At 38.0% G+C, this 9,736-nt stretch overlaps 2 protein-coding genes across 2 annotated transcripts; one reads left to right on the top strand and one right to left on the bottom strand.

The window, feature by feature from the left end:
• Positions 1 to 5,860: 5,860 nt before the first annotated feature.
• LOC307263105 (hemoglobin subunit alpha-A-like) lies at positions 5,861 to 6,880 on the bottom strand. Its single transcript, XM_080044159.1, has 3 exons — positions 6,749 to 6,880; positions 6,441 to 6,648; positions 5,861 to 6,236 (listed from the first exon to the last, which is right to left on the bottom strand). The coding sequence occupies exons 1-3, from the start codon at positions 6,841 to 6,843 to the stop codon at positions 6,108 to 6,110; spliced, it is 432 nt and encodes a 143-aa protein (XP_079900285.1). The 5' UTR covers positions 6,844 to 6,880; the 3' UTR covers positions 5,861 to 6,107.
• A 1,443-nt stretch (positions 6,881 to 8,323) lies between these two features.
• Positions 8,324 to 9,078, top strand: LOC307262718 (hemoglobin subunit beta-A-like). Its single transcript, XM_080043680.1, has 3 exons — positions 8,324 to 8,432; positions 8,522 to 8,744; positions 8,848 to 9,078. The coding sequence occupies exons 1-3, from the start codon at positions 8,341 to 8,343 to the stop codon at positions 8,974 to 8,976; spliced, it is 444 nt and encodes a 147-aa protein (XP_079899806.1). The 5' UTR covers positions 8,324 to 8,340; the 3' UTR covers positions 8,977 to 9,078.
• Positions 9,079 to 9,736: the final 658 nt, after the last annotated feature.

The raw sequence follows: 9,736 nt of genomic DNA on the forward strand, positions 1-9,736 counted from the left end.
TAAAACTCAAATTAAATACGTGTTATAATTTTTTTTTCAAGTGTTTTAAAATTTGGTATTTATTTTCATCTTCTGAGAACCTCGACTCAATAGCCTCGTTCGACTTGGAGCCGTCTTGCTCAGACCAGTGCAACCATGATGCGCGCCTTGCTGAGTGCACAACAAAAATGCTGCAAAAATGCTGTGCGCTCAGCAAGCCGAGAGTCATAATTGCGCAGGTCTTAGCAAGACGGCGACATCTCAAACGAGGCTATTAACTATTATTTTGCAAAGATTAAAACAAAACACACATAGCCTATGAAAAAGGAACAGTGAGATACATATTTCAAAATAGCTATATAATAAAAAGATTGTGTGTGTGTGTGTGTGTGTGTGTGTGTGTGTGTGTGTGTGTGTGTGTGTGTGTGTGTGTGTGTGTGTGTGTGTGTGTGTGTGTGTGTGTGTGTGTGTGTGTGTTTGTTTAAAATACTTTGAGCACAATGTGGCTTTTATTCTCCCCTTGATGATCAGGGGCCTATTACAGGTATAGCTGGTTTGGTAACACTTTGGTTTTCGGTTACAGAACAGTGGATCAGCGTTGGGTCAATCAACTCTGAGCGTGTTCACTCTGGGTGGAGCGTGTGCATAAAAGCCATCGTCAATGGATCGCTGATAACATGATTCGCATGGAAACAGAAGAAACAAATGCGTGATCCTCCCACTTCTCCACTTCTCAACAAAAAAAAAAAACTTCTCCGCTACTCCCACTGGAGTTAGAAATATTAACAAATGAGTTTATGGTAGCCTATGGAGAAGAATTAACGGGGATATTGTCACATAACTCTGATCTAATCTCCTCGGCAATTCAGAAAAAAACAGAGCAATCATTTCGCTTCCGTATGAGAAGCCATAGTCTATTTTAAAAAGTTACGCATATCAGCAGTAAAGTAATAAAGCTGGCGCGGCACAGCATTTCTTTATACTCGCTGTATAATATGTTGGGAAGCTATAGCCTAATAGCCCACTGTGCAGTAAACAGACTGTCGATTCTTTTAAATGGGGAGTGAAAGACATTAACGTCTGACACATAAGGTGACAGTTTCCATTGAAGAGCCTGATTGATTCATTACCAGATCCATTTTCCTCAAGTGATCACAGTTTAAATTATTATATCATTTTTATATTCATATTAGGCTATTTAACGAGGCTCGTCTGTGACTTTAGGATCGCACAAGTGAACAGTAACAATCGCGTGCAGCCGCAGCGTTACATGAATCCACCTGACATAAATCTGTTCAGTGGCACAGACGTTAAAAAGCATACACTACAAATAGGTTTATTAATCTGAATGTAGAGCATGTCACGATGTGTAAGGTGGCCGCCTATATGAACGGACCGAGGGCTGAGAACAAGGCTACTGATCAGATAAATGATCGGTCAAACGTAAAATCATCAGGAAATGATAAAAACATCACGATGGAGATTTCTATGGAGTGATTTTGCTTCAAACTGTACAGGGACGCGTGTGACAGTGACACTCTTTCTTCAGTCGGAGCTGCAGCGTAAAGTGAAAACAAACTCAGGGTAGGTCTAACCACCTATCCAGCAGGTTAGACCCACGGCGTATGTTGCCGCAGTAACTGACTCTCGGTTGCGCTGAACCTGCTACCTGAAACGGAAAACCCAGAGTTTCCACTAACTCAGAGCGAACAAACTCTGGGTTGCCTCAAAACCAGCTACCTGAAATAGGCCCCAGTTCTCTCATTTGGAAATTGGACTATACCCATGAACTTAATCTTAACCCACTATTACAGTTTTAGGTCTCATATAATGTTTTTGCTTGATGTATGGAACTAAATAGTACACACATAGCATACAGTATTTAAGTGGGTCAGTGGTAAATTAAAATATTTGCTATCTATTATGACATATCTTTGCTCGGGCAAGTATAGGCCTAATGTGCCAAATGTGCTACTTGATACAAATGGGTGCGGTCATCTGAAATGAATGATAACAGGTCATCAAAATACTGTATCATGAGTGCAACACATTTTGCAACTGTTGCCACTCAGCGTCAGTAGGTATATTTCTTTTTCCTGATGGAATCGTCATTTGCTTTTGAGTCTAGAACTTATAACAGCCTAAGAATTGACTAGTTTGCAATAAGATGGGTGGATAGTCTTATTGTTTGATTTAAGAACTGTACTAATTGAATAGGTTTACCTTGTGCAATACATTATTTGAATACACATAATCAAAGCAAAAAAACGTAACACGAAGCTATGCAAGTATACCATTCATCCTTTATTCTTACAGTTTTTCTCAGTCGCTTTGGTGCTTTTCTCAGATCAGAATGAAAATTCTCATAACTATTAGTTCAACCTCCGCAACATTTAGTCATTTGAGCACATCATAGTAGCAATTTCTCCTTCCTCTGAACAAATTGCAAATGCTTTTGGACATGTATCAGTTGCTTTCATACAATTCTCTGCTGTTTTATAACATTGTCATTTGCTTATGTCATGTCAGTCAAAATGAACTATACTTATGGATGCTGAATAGTCGTTCCCAATAAAACTAATAGTCTTCATTTCATTGCTTGAGTCATTACTTACAAAATTGTTGAACTAGTTATCAAATTCTGTCAAGGAGATACTTTACTCGCTGCATTGCAAGGGATAATATCCGTTGTGATGTAGATGAAAATATGTGGCCAGACAGACAGGAACGTCTGGATGTGCCAGAATGATTTACCTATATATTTTACAATATGTCCTGTTATATTATTCACATTTGTGCACAGCTCTACCAAAAGGGTGTTTTTCTATGTTTGTTCTAAATAAGTGACTGAAGTGTATTTTTCTTTTGCACAAAGCTGTAGAATTGCAAAGAGCATATACAGTAAAAATGTGAAACATATTCAGTGTCTTGTACTCACTTACTCCCCTAACTACAGCAATGTGTAAGTTTACTGTAGTTTTCAAATGGCTGTACACATAGTGTATAGTGCTGTCTTGAGCATTTTCAGGTAGTGTCACCTTTTTTTTGCATTGGAAAACACTGAAAGAATAAACTGTCATAATGAAAACATGACAAAGCCATTTGACTATCTTGTTCAAAACGATGGTGTCAAGACTTTTCATTTTGATGACACTGGCAGTTTCATTGACATGAATACTTGCTTTTGAGGAATTGACTATCCATTTTGAGCAAGTGACGTACTTTTGCAGGTTATCCACTAGGTTTTGCAGTTTGCACTAATTGTTTTGAGAAATGCACTAACTGCTGTGCAAATGTTAATAGTGATGTGAGAAAAGCACCAAAGCGACTGAGAAAAACTGTAGATTTTCTTGTTTACACAGGCTGTGCGTTGCAACTCCAAGTGCATAGCCTAATTGCACCACTCACTGAACACAAAATTGCTCTGGCATTTTAGATTTTAGATTAACCTTATGAATAGGTAAACAATCAAATCAAGAACAGTCTGATAGATAGATAGATAGATAGATAGATAGATAGATAGATAGATAGATAGATAGATAGATAGATAGATAGATAGATAGATAGATAGATAGATAGATAGATAGATAGATAGATAGATAGATAGATAGATAGATAGATAGATAGATAGATAGATAGATAGATAGATAGATAGATAGATCAAGGATCCAGGTCAAGCCACTTTTGAACCAGAAACAGCGGCAGAAGCGCCTGACCTGGGCAACAGAGAAGCAGCACTGGACTGTTGCTCAGTGGTCCAAAGTACTTTTTTCGGATGAAAGCAAATTTTGCATGTCATTCGGAAATCAAGGTGCCAGAGTCTGGAGGAAGACTGGGGAGAAGGAAATGCCAAAATGCCTGAAGTCCAGTGTCAAGTACCCACAGTCAGTGATGGTCTGGGGTGCCATGTCAGCTGCTGGTGTTGGTCCACTGTGTTTTATCAAAGGCAGGGTCAATGCAGCTAGCTATCAGGAGATTTTGGAGCACTTCATGCTTCCATCTGCTGAAAAGCTTTATGGAGATGAAGATTTAATTTTTCAACAAGACCTGGCACCTGCTCACAGTGCCAAAACCACTGGTAAATGGTTTACTGACCATGGTATTACTGTGCTCAATTGGCCTGCCAACTCTCCTGACCTGAACCCCATAGAGAATCTGTGGGATATTGTGAAGAGGAAGTTGAGAGACACCAGACCCAACACTGTGGATGAGTTTAAGGCCGCTATCGAAGCATCCTGGGCCTCCATAACACCTCAGCAGTGCCACAGGCTGATTGCCTCCATGCCACGCCGCATTGAAGCAGTCATTTCTGCGAAAGGATTGACCAAGTATTGAGTGCATAACTGAACATAATTATTTGAAGGTTGACTTTTTTGTATTAAAAAACACTTTTCTTTTATTAGTCGGATGAAATATGCTAATTTTTTGAGATAGGGATTTTTGGTTTTTCTTTACTTTTTTGCCAAAATCATCAATATTAAAACAATAAAAGGCTTGAACTACTTCAGTTGTGTGTAATGAATCTAAAATATATGGGAGTCTAATGTTTATCAGTACATTACAGAAAATATTGAACTTTATCACAATATGCTAATTATATGAGAAGGACCTGTACACTTTCCAAAGATTGACACAATGACGTGGTGGTACACCTCCCAATATAGGTTGTTTCAGGTCTGACTTTTATCTAACTTTAATATAATTAAGTATAGGGGGTGAGTTGCCCCTTATGTGGGACAATTTTTTGCAATTTCTATTTATGTACAATATTAATATATGAAGCCAATACATTTGACCCATACATGATACCATTCTGAAATCCCCAAGATGTTGGCTAATTAAAAAAGAAGAAATAATTCAGATATCATACTCAAAGAAATAGCACATATATTAGTGGTCCATGTGCAAAATTGCTCAAGAAAATGTGTTTGCTCTAATCTGGGACAGTCTCTATGCATAAAAAACAATATCCCCTTAATTAATTCAAGTCAAATGTATCTGCTCATTAACACTCATGGTCTAAGGTACATTACTCAGGTTTGATGGTTTCAATTTTAACAATATTTTTCTTGCCCTGGCTTCATATCCCAACTCTGCGCTTTGCCATTCCTAACCTGTATTGCATTGATATAATATGATATGAGAAAATGACTATTTCCTAGGCACAGGATTGAGTTAATTTCTATTTGCTTCAGGGATGTTTTCTTTATAAGAGTATTGGACCTGTAAACCTTGAATAAAATTCATATTGCACATTTGATTATCCTACATGTGTATTTCCCCAATTTAAATGACTGTCCCAGATTAGGCAAATCATGCTGTCCCACTTTCGGGAAACACCTTTCTGAATGAGTGACAGCTAAAGATTGTTTGAAGAAAAAAAAACTTAAACACATTTTCCCAATATTATTGCATACTTTGATGCATAATTGTATCATAAACATAATCTGATAACAAGTGGGAACATTGTTTTTTTAATGACAAATGTAAAGCCTTAGCATTTGTCATTAACTTCATGTGGTTTACTTTCTTTTTGACTGTTTCCCCTCCACTCTATTTATAATAACATTTGTGAATTCATGTCACAGGGAACCCCTGCTTGGATTTGCCAACAATAATATCTATTAACATGTGTCAGAAATAAGAGATAAATGCTCTAGACCTTAGGTGTCCCACATTAGGCAGTGTCCCACATTAGGGCAACTCACCCAGAGTTATACGTTACAAATACAGGGCAACTCCGAGACTTGCCTGATATGGCAAAATACTTGACCAGATCAAACTATGGCTTCGCACAGCAACATATCTCACATAACACCTCCATGATTGAAATTAAGATTAGTGAAACATTTTGTTTGTTCTGGCTTTTTATACAACAATTTGTTTTTCTCCCTTCTTGTTGGCATCATTAACCATGTGTTATGTATATGAACTCATCGGTCACTTTATTAGGTACAGCGGTTCATTTTCTTGTTAACACATATGCTTATCAGTCAATCACATGGCAGCAACTCAAAGCATTTAGGCATTGTTTTATTCAACAAGCCCTTCTATTTGAAACAGGATGTGGACATTGTTGGTGACGACACGCTGTGTGTATGCAGTCGCTGCTCCGGGATCGTTGAAGTTTAGCGGTATTTCTCGGCCAGAGCCAGAGCCAGGTTGGCAAGGAACTTGTCAACGGAGACGTGTACCTCCGGAGTGAAGTCTGCAGGGTAGTACATGGCCATAACCACCATCATGCTGTGGGCTAGAATCTGGGATTGGGCAAAAGAAATATATAGGCTAAGTAAATATATTGTCAGCAAAGAGGCGAAACACATGTCCTGATTGCCCTTTAGGCTATATGGAAGGTTAACTACCTAGAAATTTCCATATTGGCTAATGATTAAAAAATGTTATGTCTTCTCGGATAATAATGGTTTGAACACTGCTACTTTGGGTTCACACACTAAACTTACCCTGAAGTTGGCAGGGTCCACTCTGAGCTTGAAGGCATGCAGCTCGCTGAGGCTGGCCAGACCACCGACCAAGTCATCAATCTTTCCAACAGCTTCTCCAACTGCTCCCATGATGGTTGCACCATGCTTCGCCACTTGTGGGGAATCAGGTGCCACAGAAGACCAGTGGGAGAAGTAGGTCTTGGTCTGCGGGGAGACAACCAGCATCCTGTAAAACAAAGATGAAGTAGAGAGGAATTAATGACGAAAAATACATAGGATGTACTTTTAAACAATTACAAAAGAGAAAATAAGAAAATAAATCTTACCTGGCCAGAGCCTCGGATCCAATCTCAGCGCTCTTTCCCGAGATCTTCGACCAGAAGGCCTTCACGACAGCCTTGTCTTTTCCATTGAGACTCATGATTGCTTTTTTTTCAATATTTGTTTCTACTGAAAAGAAATATGATCATGTGAGGACACTGGTGGACAGTTTACCTTTTATATCAAACAAATTTGCACCACACCCCAGTATCAAATCGAAACCACACCTCCATGAAAGAAATTACCAGAAGTTTCTAAGACAGTTTTTGAGATAAAAGTAACCACTCCCTGTTTGCTGTTCGCACGTATACTTCGATGACTTAGGCCTGATTATTTTATTCAATATAAAACATAGCAATGTGTGCTGAAATACACATCCATTGAGACAAATGACAAGACTTTGTGATTTGGGAGTTGCAAGTTTTGCTGTGCACAAATAGAATAGACAAAGTTATTGTGATGCAACATCTTATGAAATAAAACTTCATTTATTAAATTGTTTAGTTTTTTTAATGACTTAAATAGCTATACTCATTTTTGGTGATTAACCTACAGATCATTGAGGCAAATTATATTTATTTCAGTAGGAATATTTATGCATTATTACAAGGGTTTAAAACATTTTTACCATCATTTGAAGCTCTTTGAAAAGACTATAGCCTATTGTTCATGTCCTTATAATTAACAGTGAATGTAACAGACTTGGGATAACGGTACAGAAATGTGCTGTGAACCCTGAGAGTGTGAAGTTGGGTGTACACTGTCTTGCCATGTTGGCGTTGATTAAAGAAGATTATTCAAACAGAAATCGTAGCCTGAAGAGACTCAACCAAGAAAATAGGTTTAAAATAAGGCTACTCGAACTAAACCCTGTTACAAACACACAAATTAACCTAGAAATGGGCAGTCTGCACTTTGATAGCCTACGTAGGTTTTTAAAAGAAAACGTAGACAACAAAATACATAAATAACCTAAATAAATAACTGCTTGAGTAAAAGGAACTTGGGAAATGGAAATAAAACAACCGTATGACCGAGTCTTGCGATCTAAAAGTGCATAACATTGAGACCCAAGTCTGTTTATTTATTTATTTATGTATTTATTTGAACCTATTTAGGCTGTATTTTCAATGCAATGTAGGCTAAACATGATAAAAGTGCAAGATATTTGTCTCACTTTTAACCTTTACGGACGAATAAAGATGTTATAGGTCTAGCAAGATTTTACAGGCTTTTTTTCCGGTGCTGAGTGAGAATTGATGTACATTTAGGAATTTAAACAAAACTTAACCTTTATTATGATAGGCATTTAATATTAAATATTAGCATTTTATAGTTATTGAATTATGCTTCATAACTATTAATAAATCTAGGTGATATTTTGCAGTTCATTCTTATCACTTTTTTTTTTTGCAGTAGGGTAATAGAAATTACCCTATCTTGCTGCTCATCATAGGTAGGCCAAACAACCCTATATTTCGTCAACTCTAGTCCAATGGGAGGCTTCCAGGGCTGAGAGGTGTGGCACTGAGGTATTAATAAAAACCTCCAGGCTGGCAGTTGGAAAAGTTTAGATCAAAAACATCTTAACGTCAAAATGGTCGACTGGACAGATGCTGAGCGTTCCGCTATCGCCTCCCTTTGGGGATCGATCGATCCTGCAGAAGTTGGACCGGCGGCTCTGGCCAGGTAAACCTTGCTATTAAATGGTTCATGGGTTATTGCTGTTTTGGCCCTTTGATTACTTTTGTTGATGCTCATGATTCGTGTCTCTCCAGACTTCTGATTGTGTATCCGTGGACTCAGAGATACTTCACCGCATTTGGTAACCTTTCCTCCGCCGCAGCCGTCCTCGGAAACGCCGATGTGGCCAAGCACGGAACGATCGTGATGAATGGGCTGGATAGAGCCGTGAAGAACTTGGATGACATCAAAAATACTTACACTGCACTGAGCAAGAAGCACTCTGAGGTGCTCCATGTGGATCCTGATAACTTCAAGGTAAGTAAAGCTCTGACACTTCCATGAATGATCCACTGTTTATTTTACTACTGTCACTGATCAGTGCCCCTTTATGTGATCATTATGTTTATTCTCATTTTAGCTTCTCGCTGCATGCATCGATGTGTGCCTGGCCCAGAAGTTCGGAAAGAGGTTCACCGCTGATATCCATGAGGCCTGGTCAAAGTTCATGTCTGTGGTTGTCTCTGCTCTGTCCAGACAGTACGTCTAAGCGTCTGGAGTCGCAATTCCCACATTTTGCAGCAGCACGTGAACATGTTTCCAAAATGTCTCAAATATACTGCCTTGATGCTGTTGCCAAATGCACAAAATAAAACTCAAATGAAATACGTGTGTTTTAAAAATTTGTATTTATTTTCATCTTCTGAGAACCTCGAATCATTAACTATTATTTAACAAAGATTGAAACCAAACACAAATAGCCTACGAAAAAGAAACAGTGAGATACATATTTCAGATTAGCTATACAATCAAACGATTGTGTGTGTGTTTGTTTAAAATACTTAGAGCACAATGTGAATAAGGGGCTTTTATTCTCCCCAAATGTGCTACTTGATACAAATGGGTGCGGTCATCTAAACTTAATGATAACAGGTCATCAAAATACTGTATCATGAGTGCAACACATTTAGCAACTGTTGCCATCCAACATCCAATTGTTAGATTTTAGAACTGTACTAATTTAGTATACCTTGTGCAATACATTATTTGAATACACATAATCAAAGCAAAACGTACACAAAGCTATGCAAGTATACCATTCATCCTTTACTCTTAATATCCGATTTAATTCTGTAGATTTTTTTGTTTACACAGGCTGTGCGTTGCAACTCCAGGTGCATAAAAGTGCACCACTCACTGAACACAAATAGCCCTGAAATTTTAGATTTTAGATTAACCTCATGAATTGGTAAATAATCAAATCAAGAACAGTCTGATAGATAGATAGATAGATAGATAGATAGATAGAT

The sequence above is a fragment of the Ammodytes marinus genome, assembly GCF_949987685.1.
Source record: "Ammodytes marinus genome assembly, chromosome: 16".
Classification (NCBI taxonomy): domain Eukaryota; kingdom Metazoa; phylum Chordata; class Actinopteri; order Uranoscopiformes; family Ammodytidae; genus Ammodytes; species Ammodytes marinus.

What these genes read in the sequence shown, in the direction of transcription:
- LOC307263105 (XM_080044159.1), bottom strand. Translation starts at nt 6,843, where the DNA reads ATGAGTCTCAATGGAAAAGACAAGGCTGTCGTGAAGGCCTTCTGGTCG. An exon ending in GGATCCGAGGCTCTGGCCAG is followed by an intron (nt 6,649 to 6,748) that starts GTAAGATTTATT and finishes TTTGTTTTACAG; the next exon opens with GATGCTGGTTGTCTCCCCGC. An exon ending in TGGACCCTGCCAACTTCAGG is followed by an intron (nt 6,237 to 6,440) that starts GTAAGTTTAGTG and finishes GCCCAATCCCAG; the next exon opens with ATTCTAGCCCACAGCATGAT.
- LOC307262718 (XM_080043680.1), top strand. Translation starts at nt 8,341, where the DNA reads ATGGTCGACTGGACAGATGCTGAGCGTTCCGCTATCGCCTCCCTTTGG. An exon ending in GGACCGGCGGCTCTGGCCAG is followed by an intron (nt 8,433 to 8,521) that starts GTAAACCTTGCT and finishes GTGTCTCTCCAG; the next exon opens with ACTTCTGATTGTGTATCCGT. An exon ending in TGGATCCTGATAACTTCAAG is followed by an intron (nt 8,745 to 8,847) that starts GTAAGTAAAGCT and finishes TTCTCATTTTAG; the next exon opens with CTTCTCGCTGCATGCATCGA.